The 17,211-nt window shown below is 33.7% G+C and overlaps 1 protein-coding gene across 2 annotated transcripts in view; it reads right to left on the bottom strand.

Moving 5' to 3' along the window:
• The window catches only part of NELL2 (neural EGFL like 2), a gene marked incomplete at its 5' end in the record, with an annotated part of 362,215 nt that overhangs the window by 174,609 nt on the left and 170,395 nt on the right, over positions 1–17,211 (bottom strand). For both annotated transcript variants that reach the window (XM_081311609.1, XM_081311610.1), the window contains 2 exons: positions 4,838–4,966; positions 13,232–13,334. In XM_081311609.1, the coding sequence (XP_081167735.1) occupies positions 4,838–4,966; positions 13,232–13,334 (232 nt within the window). The remainder of the gene's footprint in view (positions 1–4,837; positions 4,967–13,231; positions 13,335–17,211) is intronic.

Raw genomic sequence — 17,211 nt, forward strand, 5'->3', positions numbered from 1 at the left:
ATAAAGTTCTGCCTCACTTCAACCCAAGTGATGTGGAATTGACTGACCATAGACTGCACCTCTGAAATGGTGAGTCAAAATAAACTTTTCCTCCTCTAAATGGTTCTTGTGGGGTATTTTGGTCATATTAATGAAAAACTGATTATCACAGTACTTGCATAAAAACATGAAGACCAATGGAATAAAATAGAAGACACACAGCCATAAAACAGACACAGTCATCTGATCCTTGAAAAAGGTGCCAAAACATATGTTGGAGAAAATATAGCCTTTCTAACAAATGATGCTGGGAAAATTGGATATCCATAGGTAGAAGAATGAAACTAGATCCTTCTCTACCACCCTGCACAAAAATCAACTCAAAGTGGATCAAAGATCTAGGAATTAGACCAGAAACAATGTAACTGCTAGCAGAAATCATAGGGTCAACACTCCAACATATGATCACAGGCACTGACTTCCTCAATACCATTCCTAAAGCTCAAGATATAAAACCAAGAATCGATAAGTGGGATAGCCTCAGATCAAAAAGCTTCTGCACATCAACATCATTTTTTTTTTCTACCCAATCTATTCCTTAAGTGAACAGCATTGACATTTGCCGTTTTCTTTAGGCTAGAAACCAGGGAATCCACCTCCAAACCTCTCTCATTCTCTACAAGCAGGAGTTAAATCATTAGAGTTTGTTAGTTTTATCTCAAAAATGCTCTCAAATGCATCCACAACTCCACATCTATTTTTAAGGCAAGTCACCACTGTCTATCATGCACTAGTTTTCCTGCATCCCATTTTACCCACATACATCCTGCAGCTAAAGTGATCTATTTAAAACACATATGTGATCATGACATTTCTCCACTTAAAACCTTTCTTTAGCTTCATTATTCTTTTTTGCGGAGTCGGGGGTGTACTGAATAGTGAATCCAGGGCCACCTAACCACTGAGCAATATCCTCAGCCCTTTTTGTATTTTATTTACAGACAGGATCTCACTGAGTTACTTAGGTCCTCGCTAAATTGCTGAGGCTGGCTTTGAACTTACACTCCTCCTGCCTCAGTTTCCCTAGCCACTGGGATTACAGGCATAGTTTCCCTTATTTTCATTGTGAAAACTTCAAGTGTGACCTTCAAGGCCCTGCTTCCCATCTTAGATCCCATGAGGCACCTCCCCTTCCTCTCTGCCTTCAGTTATAGGCATTCCTTCAGTTCTCAGAATGTGCTCTTTCTATCCAGAAGTCTTTAGATATGATTATTTCTATACCTAGGAGATTCCCTTCTTTCCTATCATTCTTTCTAAGGCTAGATGATTTTTACCTTCCATTCAGTTTTCCTGCATCCCATTTTACCCACCTATATCCTGCAGATTTGAGTGACCAAATCTTATTTTCAGAAATAAGCTCTTTTTTGAAGCAAAAATCCCCCCACCCAAATCATATCCCTTGTTAATCTATTTTCCTTTCCAGGTACTTGCCACATTCACAATTAAATATTCTTTAATGTAATGATTAATTTATTTTCTATTTTTCTGACTTGAGAGGAGTATCAGTCATGTACATTTCCATTTTCTACTTTATCCCTAGCATCAGCTCTGTACAAAGTAGGTACTCAATAAATATTTGTCAAACAAATAAATGAACTTCAGCATTTACCAATGCTATACAACCCTGATCAACCAAACCATAGTAAAAATCAATAGTCTCAATTATACTGTGTCATTAAAGCAACCCAAAAGATTTAGCAAACGAAATTTACATTACTTACAAACCGTCACTTGCTTTTTTTTTCATGTCTGATAACAAGTCTAATTTTTTACAGAACCAGAGCTCTATATGGGAAAAGGTTAATAAGTAACATATAACATTGCCTAAGTACTTTAAAAAAGGTATTACTTCTAAGAAGTCAAAAATACTCTCAAGATTAGCAACAATTCTAGAATAAAAAGAGAAACCAGCCAGGCAGGATGGCACATGCCTGTAATCCCAGGAGAGTCGCGTAGTTCAAAGCCAGGCTCAGCAATGGTGAGGTTCTAAGCAACTCAGTAGGACCCTGTCTCTAAATAAAATACAAAATGGGGCTGAAGATGTGGCTCAGTGACCAAGTGCCCCTGAGTTCAGTCCCCAATAACCTCCCACAAGAGAGAGAGAGAGAGAGAGAGAGAGAGAGAGAGAGAGAGAGAGAGAAACCAAATTTCATAAGAATACTTCAAAACCTGTGTATTGTGGTATGAAAAAAACAAATCAATAATATTAGAAGTCCTTATATATGGCAATTCAAAAGTTCTATAATAACCCAATGAGTCTTTCCACCATTTTCTTAACTTGTGAAGATTATATATCTAAATGACAAATAATAATAAGCATACAGATGGAAATATTTTTCAGTATGATACATTAAAATTGGAAAACAGCTGCCAATTTATCTATACCTGAACATGCACATAACAACTGAGTGACTAAATCTTTATGATTAAACCAATTTTAACAGGTTGCACTGATAAAGAATATAATCTAAATCTCTAGCCTCTTTCCTTAAAAATCGTTCAGTCTCAATAAATAGCAAAATTAGCAATACATTGATCATACTCCCAACCTTGGATTTAATTCTCCACTGCAATAAACTACCTGTAAGTAAATATGTACCTCCTCTTCTCCTTCTCTATTACTTTCCTAATTGTGTAGCACCATCTTTGCCTGCACAACTCCTATAGCTTTCCAACTGGCCTCCCTGTTTACACTTTTGTTCTCCCCAAAAAACTCAGCCCTACAGTTCACTTCCACAGTCAGAGGTACCCTTTCTCAGACAAGAAAAAGCAAGTCATTCCTCTGCTTGAAACAAAACTGAAATCCTTATAAGCCTCCCTTATAAGCCTGGTCTCAGCCTAATTCTCCATCTGAATCTTATAAATTAATTTCTTTATCACACTGCCCTTTCAGTTTCTAGAATATTTCAAGGCTGTTCCCACTTAGGGCCTTTCCACTTGCTATTCCTTCTGGTTTGAATGGCTTGTCCCAGATTCTTCCGTGGCTACTTCCTTATCATCAAGTCTAAGATTAATCACCACCCTCACTTGATCCCTCTCCCCAAAAGCTGACCATACAGTCTAAATTAATCCCAGTGCATAAAGTAGGTACTAAAAAAATACCTAGCACATTACCTTTTTTTATTTTATTCCTATTACTTTTCACTACTTCCAATTTTCTTCTCTATTTCTATGGGTTCTCTTATCTGTTTCTCCCCTAGAATGCAAACCTCCTGTACACAGGGATGAATAATAATAATAATATTAATAATAATTATTTGATCCTGGGGATTGAGTCCAGGGGTGCTTCACAACTGAGCTACCCCCCCCCAAGCCCTTTTATTTTTTATTATGAGACACAGTCTTGCTAATTTGCTGAGGCTAACCTTGAACTTATAATCATCCTACTTCAGCCTCCTTAGTTGCTAGGACTATAGACAGGAACTTATTAGTCTTGCTCACCAGTTACTGTTCTATGCCTAGAAAACTACTTGGTACATAGTAGGTATTATAAATAGGTATTATAAAAGTGAACATACTCAACAGTAACAAAAAAAGAAGTAATTCAAGATAAAAATAATTATCATAAAAGTAAGATTCAAAAGCACTTATTTGAATATGTATCATGTGGTTTCATAAAATTAACAATATCAATGAAGCTTATATATATGAGATATCAAATATTATAATGAAAATACATTTTTAGTAAGAAGTTCACCTCTAAATTATGTAAGAATAAAAATCATTAGGTAAGGTTCATTTTTATACAAAAATCTTTTAAAATGAGGAATACTAAATAAACTGGCATCATAAATGGGGGAGAAAGTCTATATCCTCCTTTCAGTGAAAATGGAATGGTCCTTTTAGGACAGAATCAAACCCACTAAAATAAACACTTTGATCTAAAGGTCAACTTTAAAAATGAATAGCAATTTATAAGACAGAGGAAAATCTATTTCAGTCAGGAAACAATACAAGCTGGTCTCCCAAAGGCCAACAAATCTTCCTGTAGATAAACAAAGGCTTCATGTTTACTGGAGGTTCACTACCTCCAAGAACCTATGGTATATGCTTGGTTTTTGGAAGAGGTAAGTCTAGACACATTCAAACCTTTCAAAACACCCCAAATACCACCAAATAGTATTCATACTTGCAGTATCCAGTGGCTTTTCACACAATTAATAGGAATGATTTAAATGTATGCCTCAAGGAAGGGATAAATTACTACATGACTTTGTGGGTCTTCTGGAACAGTAAAAGTCACAAGTTCATTGACCATATCTGTACTGTTTCCATGAGAGAATAAACTATCTTGGATACTAGTTAAATTTTTTAAAGTAACCAGAAAATGATTTACTCCATCAGAGCTATTTACTAAATAGCACAGAGCATGAATACAACCTCTGAAGTAACTTATCGAAGCAGTAGACATTCTATCTTCCTGTTAATTGATTGCCTTTGTTACACAACATTGTCTGGAAAAAAACTGACTACAATTCTAACTGCAAGCCACAGTAATCATGTCAATATGTGAACTATCTGAGTATCTAATTATGAAAAAAAATAAGGCTATTTCACAGTGGAAGTATTATTCTAATTCAAGAAACCAGCCATATTAACTTATTAGTCTGACATATAGCAGATAGCTGAAAAACTTTAATTTGAAAGATAATTATTTTTAGCTGATTAATATGCTTCAAATTAAATTCACTGCTTTTAATGGGCCCATCAACTTGACAACCTGGGAAATTAATAAATTTTGCATGCAGTAATCCTAGGAAATTTATACAGCTGAGCTACACATCATTATAAGGATTACCTTCACAGTAGGCATTGTCCTCCCGAAGAGCCCTAAAACCATCTCGACAGCTGCACACGGCCCTGTCATTCAGATTTCTGCAGACAGAATTCTCCATGCAGTTATGCCTCTCAGAACAAAAGTCATAACCTGTAAGAAAAAAATCTATTAAAATAAATAAAACTATGATAAAACAAATAGTTTTCATCTCCTTAATATTTTCTTTCAAATTTTTCCCTCAATTACTTTTTAAAAATTAATATCTTTATCAAAGTTTATTAGACATCACACTATAAGTATCAAAAACTCTGATTTATGTTTAACCCAATTATTTCATACTTCAGCTAATTCCACATCTTTCTTGTTTTTTGACAATATAAGTGTTACCCAGTCTCTAATATCTAATTATAGCTCTCCATATACCTGAAACAAAGAAATAGTATTTCAGTCCAAAATGGAAAACATTACAATAAAGATGATAGAGCAATGAGAAAATAATATGAGCATTACTAGTATCTGTGGTTAATACTGAACAAGCCAGATGAAATGTGCCCATTGTATATTTATGAAACGAAACAGACAGCTTAGCTTCTTTTAAAAAAAAATTCTGAAATGTGTTAAAAATGCAAATTACATCACTTTAATCTAATTTTCTCTGGAGATCTGCAAGGTAAAGTATGGCCGCCCAAAAGACGACGAAAATTTTTATGAATTACAGGGATTTCAAAGATCCTAGAGTCTTTATAAGAGAAAAGAAAAATGGAACTTTTATAAACAGTGACACCAATCATATGCAATTTCTCAGGATTTCTTTCTCCTGTCTGAACCCCATGTTCAAGGAACATCTAAGAGTCTGAAATGAAAAGCTTGAACACTAGAATTCATATTTAATGGAAATTACATGATTATATGTCATTCAACAAAATTTTAAATTGCCTAATGCATAAGTTATCTACCTAGTTTTCATTGTCTAATGGATTACTATTTCAGCAAATGTATAAAAGAGGACAAGAATAGTGTATTTCATGTAGCTTAGAATAAACTCATATATGCATGGCCAAAAAAAAAAAAAAACTTTTACTTGAGAAAATCTGAAAATGTGAGTTCTAAATTGTGATCAAATTGAAGTCCATTCTGATTTCGTGGCAATACTATTTTGAATATTCCCCCAGAATTAAAATATGACCCCTCCCATGAAATGCATATAGTAAAATACTACTGGTACAACAAAGAAGGGTCATATTCCAAAAACATAATAATACCATTAAAAAGAAATAGTAAAAACCAAAGAGTTTAATGATTTCAACAAAAACAAGACATAGTTGTATGAAGACCACAAAAATATGGTAAATAACAGCATTTAAATCATTTGGCAACTTATCTTGACAAGATTCTTCATAATCTAAATTCTCAGGATTAAGGTTGAATATTTAGGAGTAAAATTCTTAAGAGGAGGAAATAAATGTAAAAAACAGTTTCTCTTAGGGTCTTTTTATTTCCTTCTTTTTAAAATAGCTAAATTGAGACCATATTTCTTAAAATGTATTATATTGTCTTTATGCAATGCCTGAGGGAAAATAATTTCAGATAAAAAGCCCTCTTCAATATCTATCTCAATAGCTCAGCACATTACCAAACTAAAATTTAAAAGCTTCAAAATATCACTTCATATTTATTTTAAATTAAAATAAAGTTAATTTTTAAAATGTCCCACACTTTAAGAAACACAGAGGATGTATCAAGTTCTAACAGTGCTAAAATTCTGTGCCATTCTACCTATAACATTTGAAATAACATTTAAAAAAGACCCGTGAGTGTATCATTTATGTTACATTTTTATTTTTCTTTCTTAAGTTTATACTTTTCACAACTATCTTTCAACTTTTCATTTTTCTGACTTCTCTCTTCTATTTAAAAAAATATACCCAATATTATCTATGCTACCTGATATCCACATCTATTACAATTCATTTTCATTCCTGCCTCAGTAATGTTGAAACAACTTATTTCAGCTTCTAACGAAATGCATACACACATCATACAGTGTTTAATTGCTCCAAGAATTTCCCAACTGTAAGGTGACAATGTGATTCTACTTTCTCTGTTTTAGGTAAAAGTTAGATGGCTTTTCATTAACTCAGAGACTTAAAAACTAAAAATTTCACTCAAGCAAATTTTGATTTATTATAAACAATGTCAGATAGCTTTTTTGATTTATTCTTAAAATTGATTGAATGCATTGGGTATTTTACCACTTGGATAAAAAATGCCAGGGTCAAAAGGCTACTACTAATGGATGGAAATTTAGAATCAATCAAAGGAGGTAGAATCTTCCAAAATTCAAAGTACAGTTTGACAAGATATAGTCTGTTATCTTCATGTTTGCATCTTTATTCATATGTGCTTTACTTTTGGAGTCTGCAAACCTGAGTTTAAATCCAATCCACCTCTTAAACTGGCTGTATAAATTACTAACTGTGCAAATTAATTAACCTTTATAAGACTTCAGTTTTTCTCACTTGTAAATTGGGATGATATCTACCTTGTAAAAATGTCAGGTTCAAATGAGATCATCTATATAAGCATAATAATCTAGTATTTGTTAATAACTAAAGTGATTAGAGTAATACTAATAAGCTAAAACCAAATACGTCAAGATTCATGGAATAGGAAAAAAATCAAATATTTTCCATAGACAGAGGAATGGACCACTTATCTAACATATCTAGCCTTTAAAAAATTTTTCTTTGGGATTTTAAACTCAAGGATACCAAGTTTTATATTCCCTATGTAAGATTTACAAATGCCCATAAAGTTCTGTTTTCTTCTATTAAATATAGACTTTTCTAACAAATATTAATATATATCTCTATATAATTGGAGAAAAAGTGAAGGTTGTACACAAAAGGTGATGGTATGCATAACAGTAACATATTATCTGGAGAAGGAAATTACAATAATTTCATGGTGAGTATTGTTGGTTTTGTCTATAGGCATCTATTCCTTATTTTTGTGTTGGGAAGGGGGAGAAACCTAGTTATACTTTGGATGAACCATTCAAACCTATGTCAGCCCAGGTGCTTAAAGGAAAATGGGCTCTACCCATTTAAAGCTACATCAGTCATAAAGCTAAATCAATCAATGCATTCCCCTGGCTTAGATAGAATATTTTGTTTAGTTCAAGCTAATGAAAACCATGAAACCCAGTTCTTGGACTTTTATCCAACTATTCTTCTATATACCTGAGTACCATAATGACATCAGCACAAGAATGTCAAGGATCTACCTGAGAACACATATAGCCTGAAATCAGTCAACTCAGAGGAGACAAACAGATGTACATCTAGACAAAGGGGCAGGATTTGTGATCTAAATCAAGATCCCTTCACCTGAAGCCAATTTATCCTCTGCTTATTAGAGTCCAACTATTCTGTATTTATTTATTTATCTGGCTAACAGGGCTGGGGTTGTGGCACAATGGTAGAGTGCTCCCCTAGCACGAGTGAGGCCCTGGGTTCGATCCTCAGCACCACATAAAAATAAATAAATGAAATAAAAGTATTAAAAAAAGAATACTAACATATTTACATGTTGTTTGCAAGATAATGTATTATCCTAGTGTTTTCCAAAGTGTAGCTCATGTACATAGATGAACATGAAAAGGAAATATTCATAGTAATGGATTTCTTTTAATTCATATAAAAATGCATAAATCTAGCAAATAACTGCATTATTTCATAGATACCATTACTTAATAATTAAACTAAATTTTTTAAATGAGTTGGCAGTCAACCTAAAAATAATGTTATTAGTAATATACAGATATCAAGAATGAAGGTGATAATTAAATAATGGGGAAACTGTATTATGCAGAAAGGAAGGAGAACCATGTATACCAACTCAGCATTCTCCATGCGGATGTTCTCTTATAATTACGAGGTATATTGAAGTAAATAATAAATTAAAGTGAGACATGCAGTGAACAGGACTTAGTCCTAAAACCAGAGAATGGGGGTGCTAAGGAAGAAGAAGGTGAAAGGGAGGAATACAGATATAAAGTTATATATATATTATTTCTGATTCTAAGAGTCCTCTCTGTATCACTGAATCTCTATTTTGTAATTTGTTATAAGCTTCCTTGAAAGGGCTCTCAAATATGAAAAAAGAGAAAAAAACTTTCTTGCCTCATTTCTTCTGACCTGTTACAGCAGAAGATAGCCAGCTGCAGGGTACCTAGAAAACAGTCTTGGAGGGACTCAGCTTAGTGCCTAGCAATTTGGAGTCTTATTTCAGTACACAGCTTGGTTTCTGACCACTGACCAAGCCTCTGGTAGAAAGGTCAACACTTTCATCTCATGCTCTGACCTCAGGGAATATTCACTAACTATTTTTGAACAATTTACTCTTTTAGATATGAACACAGCATCTTTAGCATTAGGCAAACAGGCATAGAAACAGGAGACCAATTTTATTAAGAATAAATTTGTCACAACTTATGTGTAGGAGTTGACTCAAAATTTAAGACTTAAGAACTGGACTCTTTTTTTAGTTTGAAAGTCATAAAATGCCAGAAGAACTTGTTTATGTATTCTGCATATTTGAAGACAGAAACAGATGCAATCTTTATTATAAATGGTATTAAATGTACCAGGAAGGACCAACTTGTTCAATTTTCATTTGAGGATTATCTAAGGCAGGAGTTCACAATCCTGGCTGCAGAAAAAAATAATTTATCATGGAATTTTAAAGGATGTGATACCAAGATCCCTTCTCATATCAATTATTTTAGAATCTCTGGCAGTAGGGACATGTCACAGTATGTTTTGTCATTCTATTTTTAAGTGGGCTATGCAGACACTAATTTTTAAAACTGCAAACAACTTGAATATATCACAATTTACATAACAATTTTTCCATTCTTAGTTTGCTTTTTGTAATATATTGGGCTCCTTTAAAAAGGAAATGGATGTGCAAAGGGCTTCTCTTGGCACCTGAAAGGCCCTATCTTAGATTCCTTTCTTTTTTTTTTCAATCTTTGTACATGCTCATCTTCTGAACTTTCTTTTTTTCCTTTCTTTTTTTAATTTATTTTTATTTATTCTGATTTGTTATATATGATGGCAGAATGCAATTCAGTTTATATTAAACATATAGAGCACAATTTTTCAAGACACCAATCTTAGTTTTTTAATAAAACTTTACCCTACTCAACCTTAGCTAACTTTAATGCTACTCATGTATCTAATCTCTGTGTAGCACCCAGACACTTCTAAAAAGTAACTATGGTCTCATTTTTTTAACCTAGATTCCATTTGTTTTGTTTTTATTTTTTAGTTTTTATTGAGATGTAGATGAACACATAGTATCTTTATTTTTATTTTTTTATGAGGACAGAACTCAGTGCCTCACACATGTGAGGCAAGAGCTTTACCACTAAGCTACAGCCCCAGCCCCTCATTTTTTTTTAACCACTCTTTCCATCTATGGTGGAGTCTATTTAAACTTCTCTTGAATATGGGCTGGCCCATAGATGCTTTGACCAATGGAATATTTGCCAGTTCTAGACTTCATCTTTAGAAGTCCCAAGCTACCATTTAAGAAGTCTAACTACAATCCTGCCAGCGAGAACCCAGGGAAAATTACTAATATCACGTGTAGAAGGAAGCAATTCTGGCTATATACTGCTTCCCATATATTACCAAGATGCTCAGCATAGAGTAAAACTATCTTGAACCTTCCAGGTCTACCCAGTTACCAAGTAAACAGCACAGAATGACCCCTTTTAACATCACATGGAGCAGTAGAACCAACCCCCGTTTGAATTCCTGACCTACAATATTAAGATCTATTAATAAAATAAGTGATGTTTTAAGTCACTGAATTTAGGGGCAGTTTGTTATGCAGCAATAGGTAAGTACTCACAGAGAGATTCTGCTTAACATTAGCATCTGCATCACCAGGCAGAATATTAGAACTGCAGATTATCAGGCCTGACTTAGTGAATCAGGATCTATATTTTAATAAGATTTCTAAGTTATCAGTAGGCATATGCAAATTTGAGAATCACTGCTATAGCTTATCTATGGCCACCACACACTCTAGTCAAGTTGCAAATTGGGAGTCCCAGATCAAATGTCTGAAATGACCATTCTTTCTTTGTTCTGTTTTAAATGTGCAAGGCACTGGTTCAGGCATTATAAGCATGAAAACTCTAATAGCCCTCATTATATTTTTACTTGACAGTTACTCTTTTTGGAAGTGTGCCTCGGATCCTAAGAGCTACCCTAGAAACTCCTTGAAGGGCAGACCAAGTCTTAAATCACTTTGTAATTCTCAAAGATCCTAATGCAGAACAGTAACTTAAAATTCTTCACTGAATAAATGGAAAAGTGGTTTAAAAATAAAACAAAAACAAAGTGCATCACATTGCTAAAAATGGGGGTGGGTGATTTTATATCTACTCTTAATATATTAGACTAAAACAAAATATTACAAGTACTATAAAATTTCTTGGTTTTACTTTTTTCTAGTGAACCTATATGCTTTGTATCTGCATAAAAGTAATTATTCAAACAAGCTGTACTAGTTTATTTGGAACAGGCTGTTTGCAGTTTGAACTACATCTATCATGAGCACCAACTACATCCCAGGTGTCATACAAGGTATTAAGTTATAGAAATCCATATAATGATCCAGCTGCCCCAGAGTACATAGTGTGCTACGGGAGACAGATTCGCAAATACATAATTTCAACATAATACAGAATGATGCATACAATTTTGTGATTGGCATGGATTTTAAAGAGTTTTCATGTAATTAGTGCTTAGTTCACTACTTGAATCTATAATAAGATGCCAAGTTTAAGAATCTTTAATGAAGGGAACTCCCTGCCTCCTGAGTCAACCCATTATGTTTCTTAATAGCTTGAATTTTGGTGTTGTCTTATATTGGACTACAACCCTAAGTCCCTTCTACTTTTACATTCTAGGCCTGACATCTCAGAAGCAGCACAACCAGCAATACATATCTGATGATAGTCTCTGTCTTCTCAGTAGTTTAAAAGCCTATGAGTGAAGAATGGAATTGAACCTGTCATATGGAAAGTATGAGGCCAATTACAGAAACAAACTGAACACAAATTAAAAAAAAATGAAAAAAAATAATTGTCAGGCAATAGTAAATGTCAACAAGATAATTAATTCAACATTGTTATATAACTTTCAACAGCAAGGTTGTGCTAATTCAGACTAGCACACACATTTAGAAATTCAGAGCTTCAGACTGGTAAAGACACTTAGTAGAAATGCCTAGGACAATCATGATTCTGATTCACTTCAGCAAGTATGCCATGACTACCTACTGTATATGAAATATAAAAAGCATTTAGGAAAATACTATTAGTTTTTGGTAATAATTTGTTTATAAACATTTGTATTTCATATTGATTGTACTACACTCCTATAATGACGATTATACATACATTTTAAATACATTTTTAACAGATTCATAATAGTTGTCTACATTTAAAAGGAGAAGTGTGACATTTCAGCAGATTGATACAATGTGTAATGATTACTGCTAGAGTTTGGATATGAGGTGTCCCCCAAAAGCTCATATGTGAGACAATGCAAGAAGGCTCAGAGGAGAAATGATTGGGTATGACAGCCTTAACCCAATCAGTGAATTAATCCTATGACAGGATCAAATTAACTGTAACTAAAGGTGGGTAGGGTGTGGCTGGAGGAGCTGGGGCACTGGAGGTGTGCCTTTGGGAGAGTATCTGGAGAGTGTGTCTCTCTCTGCTTTCTGACCATCATGTGAGCTGCTTCTCCCTACCATATTCTTCTTCCATAATATCCGGCCTCACCTTGAGCCCCAAGGAATGGAGCCTACTGTTTATGGATTGAGACCTCTGATACTATGAACCCGCAAATAAACTTTTCCTCTTCTAAAATTGTTCTTGTCAGGTCTGTGAGCCACAGAGGTTAAAAGATTGACTAAAACAAGCATATTAGAAAAATTGGCATTTATCTATCACTTCACACATATATCATCTATAGCTCTTTTGAAATATTTAATTGATTGTCTTTTGAAATATTTAACCCATTGTTGTCAACCATAGTCATCCTATTGTTCTATAAAACAATAGAATTTGTTCCTCTAATCCAACTGCACTCATGTACCCATTAAGGATCCTCTTTCCATTCCACCCTCCCTCACACACTTCCTAGGCTCTGATAACCACCATTGTGTTTTCTAATTCTTTGAGATCAACTTTTCAGCTTCTTCATGTAAGTGCAAACATGTGACATTTGTCTGTGTGTCCCTGACTTATATCAGTTAACATAATATCTTCCTGTTCCATTGATTCTCCTGCATGTCTTACTTTATTAAAAAAAAAAAAAAAAGTCCCACCTTTACAAACTTTGCAGCAGCTGTGAGACAAGGTAATCTGATGTGACTCTGGACAATCCAAAGTTGGACAGCCTGAACTCTCAACAAGTTTCATGGTCTGGTCCTATTAGACAACAGAAAAGAAACACCTTGAATTTCATAATTAATACTTAACTAAGACGTTCACAGGTTCAGCACCTCAGAAGGCTCTTTTAACATGCCGGTGAAATTTTCATCCTGAGAACCTCTAAATAGGTCATGGCTCCACTCCAGAAATAATATTAAATGTCAACTGGAAAGCCTTCAGAATGGACAAGCAGCTCTAGGAATCATAGCACAGCACACTGCAGCCATGACTTTAATTTGCCAAAGGCCTGGGATATTCCTGAATCATTTTGTTAGTTTTACAACACATGTGCAAATCCGATAACTACTGTGGCAAAGATACAGTTTGAGTTATATCAATGGTTTACTCTAAAAAAAAAAAAAAAAAGCAAATAAAACTGTGCTTCTTCAACACTGTCATTGCAAAGTTTTCTTATAAAGTTTTGTCCCACAGATACTGTCACAGATGATTCCAGTAAGGAATGTCAGTGCTCTCTCACAAAACTATAAGGAATATGAAGACAGGAATTAATGTTTCTCATAAATGAATTTCCAGTATATTTTCTGTCACATTGTTGGCACTCAAAACTTTTTCTTGAATGAAAGAATACATTGACATAAAATTATAGTTCTAGAAAACAAAACAAATTAAATCCTTCTCAAGGAGAAGCCAAAATAGAAACTACTTTTCTGACCAACTGTAATAGTCCTGCCCTAAAAGCAAACATTTGGCTTCTATACTGTCAATCTCCAATCTCTTAATAACAAGGATCATTAACAATTGTATTATGCTTACCATTGCATTACTAACTCTTAGAACTTGCAGCCTTGCATTTTAATTATTGCTCAATAGCTTGAAGTTTTAGGTACCATTTCTGTAAGTACTATTTTCATGGAATAAGTGCACACTTCAATATCTGCATTTTCCTGAATTATTTATGCAAAGGACTTTCTCCAAATCCTAGTCTGTTATTAAAAAGGTAGAAGAAGACATACACATACTATGGAGTCGAATGCTAGTCAGTATTCGCTTTGACAGTAATAAGGGTTCTGGTAATTGTAAACCACAGTGTTGTTCTGTGTTATTATTAAAATCATCCCTATTACATATTTTCAAGGCCACAAACTGATAATAAAAGAACACACAGGAACTGAGGTTGACAGCCCAGAAAATGGAAGCATAAGAGATCTGTCAATTATCTAAAATTGTAAATACAGGAGCTAAGAGGATCTGAAGGGGAGGGAAAAAACACAAAACAATGGAAATTCTTAATGTCAAGAATTTAGTCAATAATGTCAAAAGCTTATGATGATCTAATAAAGTTGTGCTGTCCAATCAATAGCCATAAGCTACATGTGAGTCTTGAATACTATAACTGTAAAAAATACACAAGATTTTGAAGATGGAATAAGACAAAGGAATATAAAATATTTCATTCATAATTTTTATATTGATTTCATGTTGCAATTATAATTTTTTAGATATGAGTTAAATATAAAAAATTTAGGTCAATAAAAATTGTATTTGTGACTTGGATCATATTTCTATTGAACAGCACAGTGTTCTGAGAGTAGAAAATGGTGCTTTTATTTGAACAAATAGAAGATAACATTCATTTAATATTTATTGAGCACCTGTTACATTTTGGATATGAGAAGCCCCAAAAGTTCTAGTTAATACAGGGATATTCAGAGGTAAAGTGATTAGATTATGATAGTTATGATCTAATCGAATCACCCTAGTTTGAATGGATTGATGGGTGGGGCATGCTAGAGAAGGTGGCATTGGGGACTGCCCTGGAGAAGTTGTTCTTCCTCAGCCCATTAATTCCTTCCCCCTTCCTTCCTGTCCCTCCCTCTCCTTCTTCCCCTCCCTACTTCAACTTTTCTTCCTGGTTGCCACATTCTGGATTGTTTTCCTCTGTCATACCCTTCTACCATGGTGTTCTGCCTCATTCTCAGGCCCAGTGCAATGGAATTAATAATCATAGACTGAAGCCCTGAAACTATGAGTCAAAATAAACTTTCTCTCCTCTAAGTTGTTCTCAGTGTTTTTGATCACATTGATGCAAAGCTAACACAGTACCTGCTGTGTTGCCTATATATGGGCAACTAAAAATCAAGTAAATTTATAGCACATTTAAAATCAAATAAGCACCTATCCGAGGAAATTTCTATACCACAATTATCACTATTATACAATATATTCTGGTCAAATGAAAAGATTTACACACACACACATTGAAGAAGAAAAATTTCAAATGCTCTCAAGATTATTAAATTTAGAACTGATGTTTAAAAGTTAGAGATTACCATTAAAAAGCAGCTGACAAAAGTTTTCTACCTCCTTGAAGTAACTACTTCTCTGATTCTCTTTCTCATTTTGGAGTTACTAGATCTCTAAGTTTTCCAATCCTTATATCTGTAGTGGGATGGACTCACTCCACTTGAAACAGCATTAGTGTAGAGATGCTGATAGAGAAAATTCCATCTTGAAATACAGACTTAGTAATTCATTTTAATGTTTCTATGCCTCAGTTCTGTTGTCTTTAAGATGTAACCAACGTAATAGGAAAGCCGATTTAAAACCAAAAGAGGCAGCTTTAATGCTTTATAATGGACATAAAGAAACCATAGCTTTCATGTTCTAGAAATGAAATCTGTCACAGTTCTGCTTCTTCACATCTCTTCCTTTCCTATCTCAAAAGATTTTCAAATTAAGATGCATAAAGTGGATCTTCATTCAGGTTTGATTTATCCTGACAAAATTTTTAGAATTTTCTTTCTTCCAACTCTTAATAATCATAGAGGTAATCACAGTGTATCATAGGTGCCAGAAAAGAAAATCATTTATTTTATTCCCTACATAATCTCTACATGCTAAGTCATCCCCCAAATCCATGTACAAGAAGAAAATTAAAGGATGAATGTAATGTAACCCTAAAGCAGATACCTCATTTGTAGGTAGTTTTCTTCTGACTGAAAATGACTTGAGATATAATATTTTGTTCAAGAAATATAACATTGTAGTTTATAAAAAGCATATATGAAAAGTCAACAATATTAAGTCCAAATAAGACTCTGAAAAAGGAATGGCACAAAGCAGACCCCCAGCCAATTACTTGCCTGATATATGATGGCTCACACTTAGGGTCACAACAAATCACTGTCAACACTACATGAGAAAGGTTCATTTTTTATATTTAGCTTTAAGATAGTAGGTCAAGGAACAAAGTTCAAGAGAAATACATTGGCTTCAAAAACATATTTCAAGAGACCAAAATAAAAAAATTTGTAGGAAATTCCACTTTACATATTTTTAACTACTCCTGTCAGGACATTAACATCAATATCAATCTCATGTCCTTATAACAGTTAAATTTTTTAGGTACCTTCATGTTTTGTTTTTAATTGAATTGAGTGATATTTCTTACCTGAGTGAAAATCCAACAGACACAAAACTACATTTTCCTCACAACAAAATATAAGGACTTGATTTGCATTTGTAAAATATAACACAACTTCATAAAGCCTTAATTTAGCAGAATAGTATTTTTATTTATTATGAAGAATATTTATAACTATGAATATATATTTTAAAAAGACAATGGGAATGACTTTATTTGAAAAAAAAAACAATAATCCCAGTGGCTCAGGAGGCTGAGGCAGGAGGATCACAAGTTCAAAGCCAGCCTCAAAAATTTAGCAAGGTCCTAAACAACTTATCAAGCCCCTGTCTCAAAATAAAAAAAAAAATATATATATATATATAAAGAGTTTGGGATGTGGCTCAGTGTTTAAGTAACTCTGGGTTCAATCTCTGGTACCAAAAATAAATATAATTGATATTCTGAATTTTCTTTTTACACTATAATTTGAAGATAGTATACTATGGT

The sequence above is a fragment of the Spermophilus citellus genome (genome assembly GCF_964194105.1).
Source record: "Spermophilus citellus genome assembly, chromosome: 10".
In the NCBI taxonomy this organism is placed as follows: domain Eukaryota; kingdom Metazoa; phylum Chordata; class Mammalia; order Rodentia; family Sciuridae; genus Spermophilus; species Spermophilus citellus.